This window comes from Falco punctatus (genome assembly GCF_963210335.1).
Source record: "Falco punctatus genome assembly, chromosome: 10".
NCBI lineage: Eukaryota > Metazoa > Chordata > Aves > Falconiformes > Falconidae > Falco > Falco punctatus.
The window spans coordinates 10,302,470-10,324,395 of NC_137590.1; the positions used below are offsets into that span (position 1 = coordinate 10,302,470).

At 38.2% G+C, this 21,926-nt stretch overlaps 2 protein-coding genes and 1 long non-coding RNA gene across 6 annotated transcripts in view; 2 read left to right on the plus strand and 1 right to left on the minus strand.

The window, feature by feature from the left end:
- Positions 1-511: 511 nt before the first annotated feature.
- RTF2 (replication termination factor 2) overlaps positions 512-21,926 on the plus strand; it is a 28,817-nt gene continuing 7,402 nt past the window's right edge. For both annotated transcript variants that reach the window (XM_080405461.1, XM_080405462.1), the window contains exons 1-5: positions 512-667; positions 1,781-1,875; positions 1,978-2,071; positions 2,275-2,414; positions 3,675-3,753. In XM_080405461.1, coding sequence (XP_080261587.1) covers positions 599-667; positions 1,781-1,875; positions 1,978-2,071; positions 2,275-2,414; positions 3,675-3,753 — 477 coding nt within the window. In that variant the 5' untranslated portion in view covers positions 512-598. The remainder of the gene's footprint in view (positions 668-1,780; positions 1,876-1,977; positions 2,072-2,274; positions 2,415-3,674; positions 3,754-21,926) is intronic.
- Positions 3,760-10,289, plus strand: LOC308070847. Its single transcript, XR_013930882.1, has 2 exons — positions 3,760-8,230; positions 10,007-10,289. It is a non-coding gene; the product is annotated as an uncharacterized lncRNA (long non-coding RNA).
- LOC308070844 (beta-1,3-galactosyl-O-glycosyl-glycoprotein beta-1,6-N-acetylglucosaminyltransferase 7-like) lies at positions 9,808-21,923 on the minus strand. Of its 3 annotated transcripts, none has more exons than XM_080405450.1 (4): positions 17,315-21,923; positions 12,343-14,859; positions 11,793-11,888; positions 9,808-11,022 (listed from the first exon to the last, which is right to left on the minus strand). In XM_080405450.1, the coding sequence occupies exons 2-4, from the start codon at positions 13,316-13,318 to the stop codon at positions 10,796-10,798; spliced, it is 1,299 nt and encodes a 432-aa protein (XP_080261576.1). In that variant the 5' UTR covers positions 13,319-14,859; positions 17,315-21,923; the 3' UTR covers positions 9,808-10,795. The 3 variants fall into 3 exon arrangements, with proteins under 3 accessions (XP_080261576.1, XP_080261575.1, XP_080261574.1); XM_080405449.1 differs by having other exon boundaries at positions 12,343-14,932; XM_080405448.1 differs by having other exon boundaries at positions 12,343-13,374; positions 14,718-21,923.

The window sequence follows — 21,926 nt, forward strand, 5'->3', positions numbered from 1 at the left end:
TGCCCCACGGTTTCATCTTCGCTTGGCAGCCGCCATTTTTTATACAGTTATTCAAGCCTTCGACATTTGTAAATATTTTTGTTTGCACATTCAAATGCAGTAACCGCGTTTCACATTGCCTTTCTACGTTCTACACTACGCTCGCTACCGCCCGCACCGGCCCCCTCCCGCCTCAGCCGCCCGCGGCTGGGGACCCCACGGGCGAGAAGGGCGGGCGGCCCCTTTCTCCTCAGCGGGGGCGCCCCCGCCAGCCCGGCCCAACTCGGGGACCCCTCCTCTGGCCGCAAATCCCCTCGAGCGGGTGTCCCGGGGTGGGGGTCTCCCCACACAAAGCGGGGAACGCCTGCTCTGGCGAGGCGGGGCCGGGAGGGGGCGCTGCAAGCCCCCTTGCGCGCGGTGGCGCAGCCCGCGCTCCCCGCGGCACCGGCCCGGTGGACTCGCCCGTCCCGCCCGCGCGCTGGAAGCCCCGCCCCCCGCAGGCTGGTTGCTGTGGGGCAGCCATGACGCTCCCGGGGCGCACCGGAAGTACTTCTCGCCCTCGGAAGTGCGCGGCCGGTGGGGAGGAGCGGACCCGGAAGTGTGGCGCGGCGGCAGCGAGATGGGATGCGATGGCGGCACCATCCCCAAGCGACACGAGCTGGTCAAGGGGCCCCGCAAAGTGGAGAAGGTTGGAGGGGGCGGCGGGAGCGGCCGGGGTCTGCCGGGCCGGCTTTGTGGGCCTGGGCAGGGAGGGAGGCCCCGCGGAGGCCTGGTTGGGCCTGCCCGGCCCGCAGCGCCTGGCAGCGGGCACGGCCCTCCCGGTGCGGGCAGCGCGGGGGGCAGCGCCCTTTGTACGGCGCTGGGCCGGCCCGCGGGTGCTGCCGCAGGGCGACTGTGTCTGTGGCGCTGGTGACAGCTGCAGTGGGGATCTGTGCCCTCTGGAGGGCTTTTTGGACATCGGCCATTCTGCTGGACGCACGGGGGTTAGGGGCCTCCTTCGCCTGGGGAAACGGTGTCTGGCAACGCTTTTTGTAGATCATTTAATAGCGTGACCAAGCTATTGGGTCATTTCTGCGTTTCATCTGCTGACATCCTGAATGTTCTTGGGCTCCCTTAGCGTGTTTTAGGATAACGGGTATACAGGGGTATCGCATGTGTGGATAGGTGGATCGTGATTGGGTGAAACCTCACAGCAAGTGGCAGAAGACTGGCAAATTACACTTGCTGATGTGAAACAAGTAAATAAAATCCATTTCCTTCTCACACCTGATTATAAGAGTAGCTGTGAACTTCAGCCTTTTTTTTTTTAATGGCCTAATCTGTTATAAAATTTCATGCTTTTAGTCTGGAGGTTCAGGTAGCATCCTGACATCCCCAGGTTTGCTTTTCTTGTTATTTTGCTCCTTACAGGGAGTGGAAATGGTAGTTGACCCAAGCAGGGGTGAGATGCAGAGCTAAAGAGACGAAGGTAGTGGAAAACATGTGAAGAGCAGAAACGAATAAAGAGGGAATGGGACAGGTGGAAATGGCAAAAAATGAGAAAACTCAGATTTAGGAAAACAGGTCCTAAGTCCCATGATGCAGAAACATGTTTAATAGATAGAGGCAGACCCTCAGAACTAATAATGTATTTCACTAAAATTTTTTGTTGAAGGTTACCTTTGAGTGTAGAAAGTAGATTTGGTAAGACAGCTGGGGATTTGATTAATGGTTCAGATATTGCTTGACTTTATGTTTGAGTAATTTGCAAATATAAAAGCTGTTTTAAACCCATGAGTATCTTCTTTTTTTTCCCTTTCAGGTTGACAAAAATGCTGAATTAGTGGCAAGGTGGTACTACTGTGCTCTGAGTCAAGAGAAGTTATGTCGGCCAATTGTAGCCTGTGAGCTAGGCAGGTATGAATGCTTCCATATAGACCACTATATTAAAGGCTACTAATCTTTAAATAAAAAGCTGTTATGAGAATCAAATATGATTACTAAAATTTTGTGTTATAGGTTGTATAATAAAGATGCCATCATTGAATTTTTGTTGGAGAAGTCAGCTGATAAGACTCCTATGGAAGCTGCATCACACATCAAGAGCATTAAGGTAAACAGATTGTGTCTAATATTAAATAGTTAAAAATTAACATGAAAATTAAAACATGCTACAAAACCTCCATTTGCTGGTGTTCTTGCTATATACTAGAAGTGTTAGAAATAGCGAACCATGATGAAAAAAATCTTAGAGAATGTTATTGTGGCTCAAAAATCATTAGTAACCGTCTTACGGCTTGCACTTTTATTTTTCAGAATGTAACAGAACTAAACCTTGCAGATAATCCAGCTTGGAGTGGTGATAAAGAGAGTATAAAAGGTGACAAATATGATGACATCCAGTCTGCACGCTTTATATGCCCTGTGGTGGGATTGGAAATGAATGGAAGACATAGGTCAGTATTTAAGTTTCTGAATTTTGTTTTTAGAAGCAAGTACTGTGCCAAACCAAGTATAAAGTAGGTAAAAACATTTGAATTATGTTGCAAATCATGTACTTACGCAAGCCTTTGCTGGGAGTATTTGCCTTTCTTTCAGGAGACAGTTAAATGTCCATTTTGTATTCAAGAGGAAAGATAAAATGTTAACCCTTTCCTAAGTGAGTTTATATGTATAATAAGTAGATGGCAATGTTTGCAGACAAGAAGTGGCTAAAAGGTGTTTGGGAGCTAAACCATGGGAGGTTGGTATGGGCAAGCAAAGGGAGTTTGGATGAGACCTCCCTTTGTGTCACATCAAGCAATTCTACCTCTCCCTGTGCTAGGATCAGAGTGGAGATGAAATGTATGTCTAATCTAATCTGGTTTTGATTGGTCTAAGGAAGGATGTTTCCTGGCATCCTGGTTTGGGCATGTTTGGCAATTTCTTTTTCTTTGCCTCTTAAGTCTGATGACTGAGAAGAGGGTGCATTCACAGCTTGATAGTTGCAAAGTATTTCTTCCTCCAGACAGTGATTAGCTGGGAGATTGAGGTGGAATTAAAGAGGGAACCTGCCTGAAAAGTACACCCATTTTTACCAGAGCTACCTGAGCATTTTTTAATTCAGTTGAGAGTGATCGAGAGGAAAGGATTAACAACAGTAGCTCTCAGGAAAGGGAGATCACATGAACCATGTGCATAATTGCTTCGCATAGTCTGGTAGGATCTTCCGTGTGGGGGAAGATCCCTGGCTAGTGTCGCTTGTTACAGCTTTGCTGGAGAGCTTGAGTCAGAGTAAATGAAGCCAATAAACCTGGTGGAAGATGGAACTATTCAAATAGTGTAACTTTGTAGTAAAACAGAGTGTGGTGATGGTTCCAGAGAAATGTGTGCCAACCTATAGCAAATGTACAAACACACCTCTAGAGCATCTGTTTTGCAAAGATCCTCTTGAGAGGTTGTCATAAACCTATGCTAAATTATACCAAGAATGAAATAACAAAATATGTGTTGCGGTTTAATGTGCCCAATGTTTTTCATTCAGTTCTTATATTGTGCAAATTAATAAGTGCCTACTTAAAGGTGCTGATACAAATTCTTGCAGCTAATCAAAGTAAAGAGAAAGTTAGCAGCAGCATCCTAGCCCATTGCAGTATTGTTTCTGTGTTAAATCAGCACTGCACATACCTCTTAGGCACAGGGTTTCTTAAAAACGATTGTATGTCTTTTCTTTGAAGGTTTTGCTTCCTGAGAAACTGTGGTTGTGTATTCTCTGAACGTGCTCTCAAAGAAATTAAATCAGAAGTTTGTCACAAGGTGAGTTTTTCTTCAGCTTAGTAGTAGTGGAGTCACATATGACCTCCGCAGATGGATATATAGATATGGGTCCATACATGTGTGTGTATATATATAAACAAGTGCATTCACATCCACTATTGTAAAGTGGGGTTTCTTTTATCTAAATATGCAAATTGAAATTGAACTTATAAGAGTTCTGTTCTATGATGGCCTGAAGTAATTCTCTGTGGCCTTTTTTTAATAAAAAATGTGTCTCGAAGTAGTTGTAAAAATGATATTTTTGTTCTCAGAGACAGTTTGATTTTTCAACTACTACATAAATTCATTTTTTCCAGTATTTGGTTATAATTTCAGTTTCAAAAAGGGTGATTTGTTTTGTTTGAGGTTTTGGATATTTGGTTTGGTTGGTGTTTTTTTACCTAAATGCATGTGGTGTTGTTTTATCAGTGTCTACTCTGTGTTTAAACTGATTACGTTTTCAGGTTACGATCTGACCCCTGTATTTTTAAAGGACATTTGCTGTTGTCTTTTTTTGGGGGGGAAGGGCAACTCTTCATAGAATTTTCGGCAATTACATGAATTACTGTAGAAAATATTGATGCCACTTCCTTTTACAGTGCTGGTTTGATCTTATTATATAGGTTTCTTTGTAACTAGGGGAAAAGATGAAAGTTGCAAATACTCCCTTTTTTTTTCCTATCACTCTTTTTATTATCAGTGAGATTTGTGGTGATAGTTGCTACATTTAGGCAGGGTTATCTTTCACCAGACACCCTGATACTGGATAAAACATACAGTATACTTGTGTTAAACCAGACCTGTGAAGGAAAAGGTTTCTCAGTAAGTTGTTGCAGGTGACGTGGAATATTGTTAGGTTTAGTCTCATGTTGCTGCACTCAGTGCTGCTTTTGTTCTATAGAACACTGGTTTAGTCCTAGCAGCTTTGCTTTCCTGTTTGCAGATACTAGTTTATTTTTCATGAGGTTTTTTTGTTTGCATCTGAATTTTTGTTGATGGATGAATGTAACTTAATTATTAAATGCAGGAATTAGATGTTTTGTCCATGGCTTGGCCAGTCTGATGATCAGTTTTTTATAACTAAATGAATCCTGCATGGATTTATTTTAATAATCATTATTTAGCATAGCCTCATATTTGCATGCAACTGTTTTCACATACATGTGAATTCTTCACAATATTCAGAAGGATGCTTCTAGAAACAATGCAGTGGATATAATATAATCTAGTCATCTTTTCATTATTTGATTTTGGTGCACAAAGGCAATGATAACCAACTGAAGGAACATGGTTTAGTCCACATTTCCATTGATTATGGTTGAAGAGTGATTTTTTTTTTAGATTTTTGGATACATACCAGTAATGTTCTTGTTCTGTATTCAGAATCAAGAAGGGGACAAGAACCCTTCTAAATAGGGTCATGGGGAACTGGTTGCCACGCTTTCTGGTAGCTAGCAGTTTTTTTTATATCTGAAGTGCTAATTAGCAGCATTCCCCCAGCACATTGTATCTTTGTGCAGCAATGGGACATATAGTAGAATGAGCTAGAGCTAATGAAGAAGAAGAAAAAAAAAAAAAGGAAGTGTTGTACATATGCTAGGATTAGAACTTTTTTATTAATTTTTTATTAATAAATATAATACTCTTCTGACGCATGCTCTTTTAAAACACAAAAAATTGTAAGTACAGAGTGTTGTAGATTGCCATACATAGGTTTCTACTGATGCTAACTGCTGTATTTTAAGAATTACAATACATTTTTTGAACCAAAATCCAACCTATGAGATCCATGTGGAGCATGTTTGGGTTTTTTTCATGGCCTTGCCACCCTCTGTCTGCTAGTGTGTGCCCAGCCCTGCGTGTCCCTGCCACTTCTATGTGTGCGGTCTATGTGTGGGAGGTGTTGTTATGTGACTTTGGAAACTGACATGATGAGAGTAGTTCAAAAAGAATAATTCTGTATTTGCTTGTTTATGCTGTGTATTCAATCTCTCTTTTCAGCTAGCGAATCTGTGTTTTCACTTCATCCCAGGGGATGAGGTTTACAGCATGGATGTAAATTGGAAAAGTGTAAATCTGGGAACTGTGTGGCAGTTCTCTTCCTTGCTACTGTGAAATTCAAGAAAGCTCTTTCAAAACAAGCTATTTTTGTGTATTAATTTCACCTGTGAGCTTACAGAGCAGTCTTGATAGTCTGCTAAATTGTAAACAGCAACGGTTTCCCAAAGGACTTTGACAAACAGATGCTGTAATGATGCAGCAAAAACATTCGCCAGAGAATACAGGTATCCAGCAGCCCAAACAACAGTTCTGCAGTCCTCACCATCAGGCTCATATACTTTGAACTAGATAATATACATATATTTACATGCTACAAGAGGCATATCACAGAATATTGTGTTTCATGAAACTGTAGGAAGTTGCTTTCCTGTGCTCCAGAGCAGAGGGTTGCTTCCTTCCAGACCTTCTGGCTTGGCTCGTGGGGATGTTTACCACTTTGTGGGAAGCCCAACAGACAGTTGTCTCACTGCTCAGTTTTCTTTTCAGTTTTTTTTCTGTTGCAGCTCATGCAAGAAATAGAGCAATCTGTTTTCCCAGTGATATGCAGGTCATGAAATAAATGCTTAGGAAAAAAATTGAATACATATGCAAGTTTTGTCTAATTCAAGGAAATGGAAAACACCAAGATGAAGATCTCTGCATGCCTTGGTTTATCTTGACAGTACTTGCTGTAGTACTAGATTTGAAAGGCTTTATGGAGTGTAGGTACAGGGAGGATGAAGCAGACTTTCTATCAGAGTTCTCTTTCAAAAAAACATATTTTGCCTTAATAGAAACTTTACTTGAAGAACTGACAATATTAAATTCATGTATTTGTCTGCTTTTACTGGTATCGTTAAAAGGACTAGTGGTGCTAGGGGAAGGCACAAGCATGTGAGAGGAAACTGTCATGGATTGAAGGACTTTATTAAGGTAACTGATTAACGTGTGAGGCATTTTTCTAAGTGACTTCCCTTCCTTGAAAGTAAGTTGTTTTTCCTTGCTTCACATCTTGAAGCCTTCAGTATGCTGCTACTGAAGTTAAAAAACACCATTAAACTGTGAAAACTCTTAAGGCAAACAGGCCACTGCAGCAGTGTTGAGAGAGGGATTGTTTCTTTTTGCCTGAATGGTCAATGCTTTGAACTGTCTTGCCAAAATATAAAACTTCCTGGCCAAAGATTTTTTTTTTTTTTGAAGAGCAATGAGAATTTTTTTAGTGGTGATTTACGTTGGAGAGCAAGCTTGTTAGATGAAGTGCTTGGGACAAATTTTGAAGCTTCTAAATATTTAGACTGAAAAGAGTTGAAAAAGAGCTTTGTCTAAAACAGAGCAATTTATGAATACAAATAAAACTTGTAATACCTTTTTACACAGAAGTGTCTTTTGTTTGAGCCAGATTTTTGAGGATTTATACAGTAAGAAGAGAAAATTTAAACTATCAGTACTAAGTCACATGCTAAAATGTGCAGGATAGGACCTTCAGTCAGCAGGAAAAGGAACGACTTTGCTTCCAGATAATGGAGTTTGGTGATGTGTATTCTGTAGCAGAAGCCTGAAGATGAAGAGCTTTCTGCTGCCTTCTGCTTCCTGTTCTTCTGGAAGAATTCTATGTGACATGGAAATTGTCAGTTTAAAATTTGCACTTTTGAATGTTGTCACCTATTGTTAACAGACTACTAAAATTTAAAAGAACAAGCAAGATTTTCTAATAACTGTTTTTGTATTTGATGGGATCGTGAAGGTTATAAATTAGTGCTGATCTGTGTTGGTCTGTAGATTTCAGTGGGCCCAAAATTATTAATATTTTGGAACTTCTGTTCTAACTGGCTTTGTGGCCCTTGCATGGACGATCTTTGGTGCCTGCTTGTTTGGAAGCCTGCTATTTGCCAAAAATTATGCTTTTAGAAATGATGGAATAAAAGAACTACCTAGCAGTGTATACATCTATTTAACCTCACTTTTGCAGGGGTTTGAAAAATATACCATTACCATTTTTTCATGTTGACTCTCCTGTCTTAAGACGTTACTATGGTGTAATAGTATGCTAGAGGTAGTTTGGAAACAGGGTGGTAGTTGTTGAATCTATGGTGGAAGTCCTTCTGGGAGTTACTGTGGAAGTTAAGGACAAGATTACTTCTTTAAAATTTAATTTCTTGTATCGCTTTAAAATTTATTTTGGCATTGTTTTCAGAGTCAACAGACTTTTAATACATACTTGAAATAATATCCTAACTATTAAAGTCTGTGCCATATAAAAACACTTAACCAAATGTTTAACTTAGATATAGAGCTATTGACTATGTGCCTCAGGCTTTTTGAAACAGAGATTACACGTAAGTCTGTTAGATATGTGTGTAGTACGTTATAGGGCGTCATGTTCCCTTGAACAGGGTCACTTTGGCACTGTATGCTCTTAGATCAACAGTCACCAAAGGTTAGTAACATCAATTGCTTATATCTAAAAGTTATGATTGATCTGTTCACAACATGATAATGTGTACAAAACTTAATGGATGCTTATTATGTATGTTTAAATGCTTTCAGATTTCACAGCTTTGTTATTTAATTTTTTACTGTTGTTAGAAGTAAAATCAAGAACATAATGTGGTCATGGTCACTCAGCATAATTAATAGAATACTGTTTCTTAATGATTGAGAATGGGGTGGTTTAATTATGATTTTCCTGGGGGGTGTATTTATGTGAAGTCTTGTTTAAAATACGAAATCCTTTAAGGAAGGAGGATCATGCTCCAGTGACTTTCCTCTGTTGACATGGGTAAAATCATACCTAAATTGTATTTTAAGAGGGCTTTTTGTGCAGATTTATTTTCCCTTTGTCTGGTTCAGTTTCTGCGAAACAAGCACATGCTATGCAGCACCGTGCTATTGAATTTTTCCTTTTAACTCAGTTCAGAAGTGATACACAACAATTGTTCTGTGTGATGGTGGTAGAAGGTGAAAGCTATGTACTGGATTTGCTGCAATGACCATAACAAGGAATGTTCCATTCACACTTTAGAAGACAACATGGCGTGAATAAGTGCTGGTAGTGCCCTACAGTGCATTGGGTGTGGTTTGGAGAAAAATTAATTATGAATATTGCTATGATTAATACATGCCAGAGACCCATTAGCTTCAGTAATGGTTTTCAGAGGGACTCTCAAAAAGCTCAGTGTGAACATGCTATATGGTTGGGTTTTTTTTACTTCCCTCCATAAAAAAGCACCCCTAGCAATATTTAGCCACAAAATCAGTCCCTGATTATATGTGAAACTGAGTACAGACCTTTGGGTTGAGTTTGTAAGTTTTTGTAAATAAATAGGGACCAGCTGGTCATCCTTTAGGTTAAAGATCATTTGAAAGAAATGTTTCCAAGAAACTCATGTGGGAAAATGAGCAGTACAGTTCCAGGAACCTGGAAGTAAGTTTGTAGTAAGAAACTCTCATGTTCTGTTGTTGGGTCATTTGTTGATTCATTTGATTTTTCAGAAAAATGTTTAATCTGTAAGTCAGTTTTCTTGTAAAAACTGAGTGATATTTTGGATGTATATTGAAGCTTCATCTAAATTGCTCCTAGACAGTTATTTATAATCTGTATGTTCTAATCAAATGAGCTTACAAGTGACAAGATATATCTTATTAGTTCCTATCAGAGTTTATGCAAAATAATTGGGAGTTTATTTGGATTTACTGGAATGAAATTTCCATCTGCATTCTTGCCAAAATACTTCTAAAGGAGGATGAACAGTTTGAAATTACTTCCTACAATTCAGGTTTCTCCTAGTCTCTTTCTGTCAGTAGCACCTAACTAAACACCTTTGGAAACAAGGTGCAGAGATGGCCTTGCAAGACCTTTAATCCCATGGAAGAGTTGTCACGTTGTATGAAAGACCACCACCTACATCCTCTCTGTTTCCTTATAGTCTCTCAATCTTTTTTGGTTGCACAAGTGAAATGATTAAGAGTCCTGAAGACTAAAGAGCAGCTCTTGCCTGGAAAAGGGCTGGATCATTATTTTTTTTTTATTACTGTTCCCTGGTTTTGCCTGTGTTGTGTGTTGAAAGCCCCTTCCTTACTGTAGACCAGCAAGTACTGCATTTGGTCTGCAGTGTTTGGGAAATGAGATGCTTGTCCTGGTTGCTGTTAGGTTTTATCTCCAGTTGCTGCAGACTGTTGCAAGGTTCAGGAAAGTTTTGTTTCCCTCGGGCAGGTACACTGGGATTGGAACATGGCTTTTTGCTCAGTTTTCCTTTGTTTCCTGGCTTCAAATTCCCCATGTCTCCTTGCTCAAAACTCCTGCAGAGACTCAGAAACAGGGACTTGAAGGTAAACGTGCATTGCAGAATCTCTACTACTGTTACTGGCGCACACACACTTTTCATTAGGAGCAAATCCTGAGTAGGGCAAGAGTGATGTTGCCATGCTACACAATGAAATTAGAGATGCAGCTGGCCATGAAGAAGAAAACCAAACCAAACAAACAATAACAAAACCCCAGTGAAATAGCCTGTGTCTGAAACTGGTTGTCACTTGCTTATCTACAAGCTCTGAAACTTTAGCATGAACTTAATTATTCAAAATAATCTACTTTGTAAGACATACAGTAGACATGACTTTAATTTGTGCTCTTCATATTTTATCTTTTGTTTAGTCATTGCTTCCATTTCATTATTTTCATACCAGTTAATCCTTTTCTTGGCTGCAGACATGAGGAATATATATTTTTCCGGTTAATCAAGTCACTTAAAGGATTATGAACTTCCCCCTTGTCTTCACTAAGTTACAGATCTAGACATGTCACTTTCTCTGAGAATTAACCCATTAGCAGTTGTTGCTCTTTACCTTACTGTAACAAATAAAACCTGTTTATTTCACTGGCAGTCTGGTAGTACAGTATTGTGCTTACCCTCATGCTGTAATACACAGAGTGAAGTCTATGGCTAAAAATGTTACCTGTTTCTGTCAGTATTTTGAACATTTGTTTACATGTTAGTTAAGCTCAAACATTCAGCTTCATGTTGAAGTAGTTCTCTTCCTGAAAGCGCCAGTCATCTTCGATCGGGACTTCTGCCTGGTGCAGTACTTTAAGCCTGTAGCGTCTCTCTAGGCAGTCCATAACAAGTGGGTATGTTGCAGGCTCAAATTTGTTGGCAAACAAATGAGGTGACTCAATAATCCACTGCAAATCCCCTAGTCCATAGACACAAATGTCTCTGATGTAATGACCTGCAAAGACAAATGGAAGGATCTGAAAGCAGCAGAAGGTTGAACAGTTGAATCTAATTGAAAAAAAATTAGATTCGTTCTGTAGCGTTACTAACAAAAGTTATCTTTTGATTTCACATAGAGCATCACGGAAATGTATCTGGAGGATAATGCTAAATTTTAAACATCAAGGCAAGGGTTTGGGTTTGTATTTTACACAAATGGATAGACATTGCCTCTAGCTGCTTCACTGACACAGTGTTCTGCTTAATATTGTGTCTTGTAGTTGGGCACGCTGAAGTTCTGATCTGCTTCTGTTTGAGATACTCGTTTAATCATGCAGTACTTCACTGTGCTGAGTTTATGCTGTTACATACTCAAATTTTTTTTGCAGGCTTTCCATGTGGTCAGCACTATTCTCCTCTTTTATGATAGTTCAAATTGAAGAGGTTTAACCCAATGTTGGTGGCAAACATGCATGTCAAGTAAACCCCTCCTCTTCACTGAAAACTGATCAGTAAAGTTCATGCATTGGTAGTTGGAGGTTGAAAGAACAGTTGTCAGTGTATGGATACTGTGACTGTCTTTGCAATAATATATCAGAAGCTATTTAGGTTGGATACCCAGGAGTAATTTAGTAGGGTGGCTTGCTGTTTTATTTGATACTTTCAAAATAAAATATATATGACCACTGAGACACAGTTAATAGCTAGTTAAAAGCATCATATGTAATTTGGAATTATTGCTAGTCAGTGAATCAAATTTGAGTTCATGATCAAAATTCATGTTACCTTTACAGCCTTTGTGTGTGGTTCCTTCTTGATCTTTCCATTTAATGGCTCTTATGTTTCCTTCCCAGTCTGCATTGGGTGTTGCCCCTGGAGCATCTTTAAAAACATAAAGTTCTGATAAGACACCTTTCTGCTTACCACTTACTTACTTTTTAAATGTAGCCACATTAAGTATTTATTTACAGATGTTTACATCATAAGAATAGACATCATTCTCAGTTTTGTTGCTTTTTTTATTCCTTGAGAGCATGAGCTTCATGCAGCAAAAATATTTACTTCTTTTAAGCAATATTTTTCTAGCCTTGTAGCTAATGGTCTGCACTATAGAAAGTAGTTCTCTGGTGTCAAACTTTGTTTCTCAGCCATCAGGAAATGTGACTTTCTGAAAGGGCAGCATCAAGGCTGAAGAAATGACCATACTTATGCAATGCAGTGCAGTTAAGTGGTGGTGTTAAGCTCAGAACTAGAGCTTTGCTAGCTTTCTCTGTTGGAGACCTTACAATGCTGTTGGTCCAGGGATTATTCATAGCAGAAATAACATACATCTTACCATTTAAACGATTCAGTGTGACCCAGTAGTGTTCATCCGGACTGTACGTGTCTCTTGACCATTCAAGCAACTCTTTCGCACGTGCATCAGTCAATGCAAACTCTACAAATTCCTTAGTGAGTATGTAATAGGCACTACCAAAATATATTGTCAGATTATATGGAGGTTTAGCTTTTATATTCTTTGTTGGATACACGTATGATATTCCAGAATGTACATATTCTTTGTAACTCACTTGTGTCCTGTGTTTCATATGAAGTGGCTGGACTACCCCAGGAGTCATATTTTTACCATTCCATTTACTTTTGATGTATTGTATAATGTCTTTGTTAGTTTTAATGGGATAATCTTGACCACATAGATTAATAACGTAATTCCACTGAATTTTGGAATGAACTAGATCTCTCATGCAATTAATGTCAGCTTGTAATCTTGAAAATCCTGCATAAACAACATTTTCTCTTTTTGAGGAAATAAAAATATTTTCAAAGCAATTAATGATCTTTTGTACAGCAGCTCTATAATCTTTTGGTGATTTTTCATCAACATGTATGCAGTAAATATTCTGAGGCATATAAATAGCTCTTAGTAGCTTTACAAACATTTCCAGCTCCTTGTGAATTGTGATAATGTATGCCAGTGAGAAATTTCCTTCTTCATCTGACAGTGGTCTTGTGATAAAATGCAGAGTCTTCAAAACCATGGAGCAGTTGCATGAAGTCTGAACACAGCTGAGTGTTTCAGGTTGGTAGGTATTCTGACAAAAGTTTCCGATTTTAAAGGCAGCTGTTTTCCCCATAAAAATAGCTGAACAAAGTTCATCCGGGTAAAACCCACATTCTGCTTTATTTGCATTAAACTTCTGTTCATTTGGCTCTTCAGAAAGCATATCCTTTAGGTAGATGAAAGTACAGATGAACGTACAGACAGCAATGCACGCTAAAAATCCTGATTTTGATGCATCAAGTGGGTTCATCTTTTATTTTCCAGATACTGTCTTCTCATCATAGCTTAATGAAGCATTCAAATTATCTGAAAGGAAAAGTGAGAGAAAGAGAGGGAGAGAACCTTTTGAACTTTTTTTTTTTAATAGTTGACATGTTAGTGATGCATTTATACATGTTGAGATTACTCTCCAGTTACCAGGAGGAACTCTGTGTGTGCGCATGCTCATGCTGCAGAGTACTCAGCCACTGGAAATGGTACATGCAGAGCTATGAAACAGTCTTTCTAGGATAAAAAAAAAATGATCCAAAGAACCAAAAATGGCTTTGTACACTTCATTACTTGAGCAAGGGGGTCCTAGCCCATCGGATAGATGCTTTTCTACTTGAAGGCAATGCATGCCAGTAGGTGAGTCCAGTGCCACAGGCTGATTGGGGGTTAGCTTTAGAATAGGGAAGGGCTGTGAGCACTGTGTGCTAAGGGACAGTTGCTGGTGAGATTCTTTAAGGCCTGGGAAACCTTAAGTTCTGCTAGAGAACCAGAATTCAGTAAATTAGCAGGAAATTTATTAAAGAAACAAAAGGAAGAGACTGAAATGTAAGCCATGAAATACACCAGGTTTTATGCTTATAAAGTCAGCAAATGTTTCTGTATCTTTGAGAGACTGTTTTTCTCTGACATCTCTGTGTTAGTGCTTTGGAGAACAGAACATGTAGACAACACTCATTTATTGTTTTTAGCATATGTGCATGTCCTGAGAGAAGTACACTACCGCCTATATTAGCATTCAGAGAGAACTACGTAATTTATATCAGTATTGGCATAGTTTTCCCATTGAGATTTTTTTTCCTATGTATACCTTGTTGAAAACTCGGAAGAAGAAGAGTGCAGCACTCCCGAATCCCACAGCAATTATGTGAAGTCTTTATCCTTGAAGCATTTGGTATAGAACTTCTAGAGAAAATACCAGGGGTGAGGGAATGGCCTATCAACTGCCATTAAGCCTAATAGTTAAATAAATATTTTTAAAATTTTAAATAGAATTATTTTTCTCTTATTAATTTGTTTTTAATAAAATTTGTATTTCACCTGTAAATATTCCACGGTTCACAGCTGTCAGCATAACATATTTGGTTTTACATAGGAACAGAGAACAAGCAAATTTTTATAAAGATAAGTTTCTTTATGGGAATGCTGTTGTGGTTAGAAGGCTCTAAGTTTTCATTAGAAAGAAGTGGAAAATACTTTTTTAAATGAAAATTCAGTATACATCTGTCTTAGAAGCTTGAAAATAAAGAAGACATTAAAGTAGAAATGAAGCATAGAATTTAAAAAGCATTAAGAATACAGCATTTGAACCAAGAGAATGGATATTCTATATTACCACAATTTTAAAATCTTATTAGGCTGTTGGGAAATAATGTATTTACCTTGTTGTCCTTACTGGTATGCAGTGGATTTCATGTTGGAAGAATACCTCTTTTCCACTTAGCATTGCAGAAAGTGGAGCTTTATGTTAGGTGGAGGTTTCATCCATTTTGCTTGTATGTTCTGTCAGCAGTGCTCTTCGGTCTGCATTGAATGCACAGGCCAAAGGAAAACATCAGGAAATCGGGTCCCGGAACATACTTTTTCTTTACAGCTCCTAAGGGATACATTTACTGGGTAAACAAACTTGATGTGAGTCTCTCATCCATTTGAACGAAAAACTTGAGCAAATTAAATCCATGTCAACCTTCCAATATTGTGCAGAAAGGAGGAGAAAGGGAAGACCACTGAAAGGTGAAAGCCAGGATTTTCAGAAATACGTCAGTGCTGTAGCCTTCTGCCAGCTGACTGCCAGAGCTGAGAACAGATTTGCATAAAGCCTGTTACGGACCCAATAGCACAGGTTGGAGAGGAGTGTCTGTTAGGGAAGCACTGATCTTTGTGGACCTGGAGTCAGAAAAACTGTTTTGTTGTGAATGAGTAATTAAAGGAAGAGATTGAGGTTGCTCTGAATTAGGGAATGTGATGAGATCTCTATGGTATGTCACAGGCAAGGTTTGTTCTGGACATAAGAATTACACTGAAGACACTGGGCAGCTATAGAAATAATTAGACTTTATACCTGCTTAGAATATAAAACATCTGTACAGAATGAGTGCACCTGGTCAGTTTTTTTCCTTAAATACATCTTTGTGGACAGGTTGCAAAGGATAGTTCCCTGGGGAACCTGTTTCTTTCATACACTTAAGTGCTTGTTGCCCTTCAAATAACAGCTTCCAGGGATGTTTCAGGTTGTGAAGTGTTTACTATGGATTTTTTCCTATTGAACTGCGTGGCATATAGAAACTATATTTTATATGGCAGTGTAAAAGTACACAAACACCCCATTATCAGGTAAGAAGAAACAATTCCTTCTCCAGCGTTAATGTGTTTCTGGGGAGTGACTAAATGATGAAATCTTGCCTGTGAGAACATCTTTCTGCCTGAGGGTATATTACAGCATGAAAGCATTGGCTTTCTGTTAGTGTTTTACCAGATTTAGAGCTAGAATTGCAGCTACTAGGCCCACTGTCTATGAAATTTGCCACTTGGAAGAATCCTCTATCCCCTATGCCGTTGTCTGCTGTCAAGGACTATGCTACTGTATTTCCTCCTGCCCTTCAAGAGCAAGATGCCATACTGCTGAGAAGATGCACTGTCCCAGCGTAACTCAATCTGTGACTTATCTTGCCTTTTAGTTTTATTATGCAAGAGTGCCATTATAGGTATTTGTTGTTATCAGAATGTCTCTCTAAAGCTCAAGATTTTCTATGTTATGGATACATTTTCTAAATCTAGAGGATGAAGTTGTCTTTAGAAGTGTTGAGAGTAGTGTTTGATGTTCTTCAAAAACCAACCTGTTTGTATGGATTTCAAGCACCTTTGTGGCTGCTTTTGTGGATATTGCTTCCCACAAAATTGTTGTTGTAAGCCTAAACTCCTCCATCTTAATTGAAAATGTAAACTCTAGAGGCAAGTGGAATTATGTTTATGCCTGAAAATGAGCCTGTGAAATATCATCTCAGTTCATCAGGACTCCATTAGCTATATACTTTGCTGTGCATTTTGTAGGACAAATCATTTTACAGTTCACTGCTCCTTCCTGCCGTGGTATTTGGGGCTGCAACATTGCACCTGTAAGTATTCTGTTTTGTCTGTACTCTGTCTTTGCTTAATATTAAAGTTTAGATTTAATTTAGTTTGTATGGCTTCATAAGGCAGTGAAACAAATTCCTTGGGATTACTTCATCTTCTAATAAAATGGTTAAAAGGTATTGACTCCTGATTTCCAAATCTTTTTATGTCTGTTCTTTGTCTGAAGGGTGCTTGTGCAGGCATTAGTGTAGACATTGTATAAACAAGTGAATACTAATGTAGTCCTTTAAAAACTTAACATTAAAATTGGCACTTTTTACTTTGCTTGGCTTTTTTGCTTAAGCCTGGGTACGTATGCGGAGTCTGCTTCTGTGCTGTAACACGCATCCAATAAAGAAAAAATGTCTTTTTCAAACCCAATTAATACTGGCTTTAAAAAAATTAAATCATTCTTTAAAATACTGCATTGGCATTTACTGATACATATTCAACAGATTTACAGAGGTTTAACTGTTCATCTTTGTTATTTTTCCTGTTTTCCTGTTAGTTTTTTTCCTTGTGTGTTTGACCTCGTAGTAATTTAAAACAAATACTGTGAAAGCTATTTAAACCCTCAAGTTACAGGGCTGTAAAAAGGTAAAGTTGTTCGCAACAGAACATAACAAATAGTCATAAGTATTGTGATTTTTATAATATAAACAACAGTAATGACCTCCATCCTACTGTACATTGATGACAAAGTAAAACAAACAAAAAAATTAACCTTTTTGCCGTTTTGAGTATTTTTTTAATTGAAATGGTCTTTCGAAGTGAAAGTATTTGTCACTTTACAAAAACTGGGTTGTGTTTTAATCAAGGAAAAGCAAAGATCTGAAGTCCTACAATCTGATTTATTCAGTCTTACCTTGTACAAAATTAGCCAGGAGACGGCAGCATAATAAAAATAAATGGGGAGTCCCATTGTCCTTCAGCAGCGTTCAGACAGCGTTCTTCCTTCTGTCGCTTGTGTGGAGATCTCACGTAAGGGAAAGGGCTTAAACATTAACGTGCATGTTTTCATTTAAGACTTCATCTGGCTTCCCGCACTGCTTAGCATATTTATTCTGCAGTAATGCTGTTTGGCTTCGGAAATGTCCTCTGTTTCACAGCACTGAGAGCAAACTTGCCCTTCTCCAAATTCTGGTGCTGCTCTTTCGAGACAGCCTTTAAAGGGCTGAAATCAGACTTTCAAATATGTAGAGTACATTGCTGATGATTATAAATAGTATTGCTTTACCTCAGAGGCTTTAACCTCTGCACTGCTAACGGAGCATGCTGGATGGTGAGAACTGGAAAGGAAACCAACCCTCTCCTCCTCCCCCTCCTCCCCCTCCTCCCCCAGTTCTTAACTGTTTGCCTGCTGAAACTTTCCAATTTGCAGCAAATTAAGTGTAGTAAAGAATTGCCTCTCGTCATTTCTAGTACCTGGAAGCTTAGAAGACAATAAATTAAGTATCTCCTTATGCAACTGAGTGTTTACTGTGTTAGTACTTCTATAAAGGTTCTCGGGGTGTTTAGTAAGTAAAAAGTTGGCAGCTTAAGTTTACTGCAATTAGGAAGCTTTGGGGTTCTAGAAATGCGTAAGAAGGCTGGTGTGTTTTGGACGCGTTCAAATAAAAGTAACATGTTGATCAGAAAGAAAACTTCAAAGTAAATTAGGGCACAGCTGCAGGTATGGCAGGTGCAAAATTATCATTGGCTTTAAGGGAAGCTCTGGAATAGAGGCTTCTGCTTGGATAGTATTTTTGTAGTAGGTGCTACAACTTCTGAGTGAAACTTCACATTCTGTGTATTAGTATGTAGGAGACTTTTTCCTCTTTCCCAAGTTGTCATTTTCTCTTTGACCCACTCATTGTGTGTCTGAGTAGGGTGGCAATGTCAAAAATCGTGTTCATCAAATCTTATGCTACTGAACTTTTAATGATTAAACCTCTGGAAGAGTATATCTTAAAACACGTTTCAATTAACTGTTACAAGAGACAGTAATCTTAATACAGGAGCTTGCGTGGCTGGTGAATGGACAGTGGTATGGTCCTTGGTTGAATATGATGTTCAATCCTCTTTCTAAATCCCACCCTGTTTAGAGGGACAGTCAGGTTGTGGTCATGCAGGTTCCATAATCTGGTGGGAACTGGTTTAGAAAAGTATTTGTGTTTTTATACATTTCCTAGTAATAGTCATATATAGGACTGCAGGAGTTAACTTACTGTTTATACTTTGAGAAAGAGGTTTCAGGTTTTTTACAAGACGTTAAGCTGTACATTGATGTAAACATTTAGATATGAAAATATATTTGCCTGTTGTTTATTTGGTTTATATTAAGACTGAATGTAGTCATGGATGAAACTGTATCTTAGATACTGTACCAATAAAAAAAAAATTAATCACTGTCAAAAGTAACTTACAGCAAGAAAATAAGGCATAACCATTGTCTTACGTAGCTGAAACTTAAGAAGAAACTGTAAACTTCAGAATTCAGGAAATCATCTTAAACTAAGATTTTATTATTACTGCAAAAAACTTGTATTCTGTTCTCTAAGAAACTATCCTACTGTATTAAAATGTCGTGAAATTTAGGTTGTCTTTATTATTTGAAAAAGTAATTTTGCAATTTCTTTTACTAGTTTAAGTTGAAATGATTATATTTATGCCTAAGCTAGCATGTCTTTTACAGGTCATAACACCTTTACAGTTTTATCATTTTAAGTCTTTGGATTTGTTTTGGATTTTTGTGAAATTGATTTTTGTGTGTGTATGTATGTGTATACACATGGCATATGTAGGGCACGTAAATTTGTAAGACTTTTATCATACCCTTTATATAATTCCTTAATGCAAGCATATTAAGCCATTTAGATACAAAGTTTTGAACACGCTTTTGTAATTGGGCTCTGAAAGGGCTTTTAGACAAAAATCACGCAGCTTGTCCAGCATCTCCTTCAGTTGACGTCCCACTCCTCTTTAATTACGGATTGCATTTTGCATTCAGATCTGCAAGCTGCTATTCTAATGCTTTTGTCTGTTTCAAAATAGTTTTCAAGTTCAGTCTCATTTAGGAATTTCTTCTATTCAACGTGCTGCAAAGACATTAAGGAACTATGGGAAGTACCTTCATAGATATTTAAAGTCCCAATATAAACGAGGTAAAGCAAGAGAGACCCTGTGATATCATAAAATAAACATCTGCCCCAGAAAACCTTAATCTGGAGGAATAATCTTTCTGAATTTGCAAAACGGAAGTTCCTTTCTGCTTTTTATCTCAGCATTTCAAAATGTTAAGATAATTCTTTTCCCTTTTTTGCATGAAGGAATATCGAGCTTTTTAAAAAATAAGAATTAAAGCTTTGCATCCAACAGTACTGACAGTTAAAAAATGTTTGATGCTTATGTATGATGCAACAACAACTCATACCTACAGGAGTTAGTGGAACCTGGGGAGGTGCAGTTGGTGCTGTGCCTGTAACTTGCTGTACTTGAAGTATGTTTGGAATGGTGTGGTCTCTAATGTAATCTGGCTGTTGTCACGGCAAAAAATTTTCTGTTTCAGTGAATGGAAAGATGATGCTGTCTTTATTTCTGTGTTTCTTTTAAATACTTCTCATTTTAGAACAGTTCCACCTGTGTTTTCCAGATGGGAACCTGGATTTGCTTGCTTTTTCAAAATGCAACATTTATTGAAATTAAAGTCATTTGACATAAACTTCTACTTGGAGGAAATGTCCACTTATTTTTGGATGCTTAATAGAATGTGTTTTCAAAGATTATTGCAGAAATTACTTTTTTAAATCGCTAGCCTGTAGAAGGGTGCTGGCCTTTCATGCTGTACTCGGAAAACACCCCACTAGAAATGAACGTGTGGGGCTTCTTTAGAATCAAGACAGCTGCCAGTTGCTCCTACCTCGGTATGAAGGCTGATAGTCTGTCTTGGTTTTCTAGAATTCTGACTTGCAGGTGTCAGAGATCATACCAACTGGTATTTCTAACGCTAGCTCGTTGAGTAGCAATGGGAAAATTTGGGCTACTCACCCGTTTCTTGTGTGTAACTTATTATTCTGCCTAACTTACTTAATATGCATCTCTATAACCCTTACTTCTCCTTCATAGTCTCTCTGACCACTTGTATTCAGATTCATTTTTTTAAAACTGTGTCCATCACTTGAACTGACTGTAGTCAAAGTACTGTCCGTATGTCCTTTCATTTCTTTAATTCCTACTGCAAATAAATGAGTAACCTTTCTAAACCTTTGTTTAGAAAACTGAGGAGTAATGACAGAGGCAGGATTATAAACTAATCTTGCAGATTAACAGAAAGCTTCTGGATTTAACAAAATAACAAAAAAGGAAATTGAGATCTTGCAAAAGAAAACATCATGGTCAATGCACTGGCTTCTTCAAATGATTGAAAATGTGCACAGTGAAACATCTGTGTCTTCAACCAGAAAACAAATGTGGAATTACATGAAGCACATTACATGCATTATCCAGATTAATTTATAAACATACTTTGTAACTTGGTAGTATTTAATAAATCAGATGAAGGACAGTGAGATGGCAAGGCTGGGTTAATGCATAATAGTGATGCTTTTATGACCCATTTTTATCCCCATAGTCATTAAAAAAATAAAAAATATTAATAATAATTCAAACAAAACAGGTTTTCATGTCTAGCTGTTGGGAAGAAAAATTCCATGGTACTGTCTGGTCTACACGTGGAAGAGTAACACCTTTGGTGTTCCTAGACAGTGTAAAAGAACTGCTTCTATCAGCTGTTGTTTCTTGTATTATTAAGTTGAAAGACAAATTCTAGAGCAGCATAACGCTTAGATGTTAATCAAATGCATTCATAACTACAAACAATCAGAAAGTATTGTAGTGTTTTGGGGTTTAGCTATGGGGTTCTGAAAATTGAGTAGATTCCAGTTAGGACTACTTTGTTTAATCTAGTCACTGCATTTTATGCCAGTCAAACAAGGAACTCATGAATAGAAAATACAGAATGGGGCCTTTTCTTTAAAGCAAATAAAGAATTAGTTAAGAGTTTTATAAGGGACTGATAGTGAAATAAAGATGCAATTTCCATAGCCCTATTGCATGGAATAGGGCTTTGAAGATCAAAATACTTGTGTCTTTCTGAAATTTGTTTAGAATTTACTGGGCAGATTGATATGCAAGCTGCTTTTAAATGTGGTTATCAAAAGTTCGTGATTCACTAGTAAGATGAGTGTTCTTTTTGTGAGGAGGGATGCTGTCAATCAGTATTATTTTGCTTTGTGGTAAAATCTACTGAGACTTTCCCTTTGATGTTTTAAGAGAAGGTGTATTAGACTGAAAGAGAAGGAACTATTGACAAAGATGCAGTGGCAAGGGGAAGGGTTGGAGAGCTTAAACACAGTATTAATTCTAACAAAGGTTTGCCAGCATAAAGATTTTGAAAACAATACTAGTTCTTTCCCTTTTATTTTTATTCTTTTTCCTTG

Coding starts and splice junctions, on each gene's coding strand:
- LOC308070844 (XM_080405450.1), bottom strand. CDS start 13,318: ATGAACCCACTTGATGCATCAAAATCAGGATTTTTAGCGTGCATTGCT. Junction 11,889..12,342: donor CACACTGAATCGTTTAAATG/GTAAGATGTATG, acceptor ATGTTTTTAAAG/ATGCTCCAGGGGCAACACCC. Junction 11,023..11,792: donor CACACACAAAGGCTGTAAAG/GTAACATGAATT, acceptor TTGTCTTTGCAG/GTCATTACATCAGAGACATT.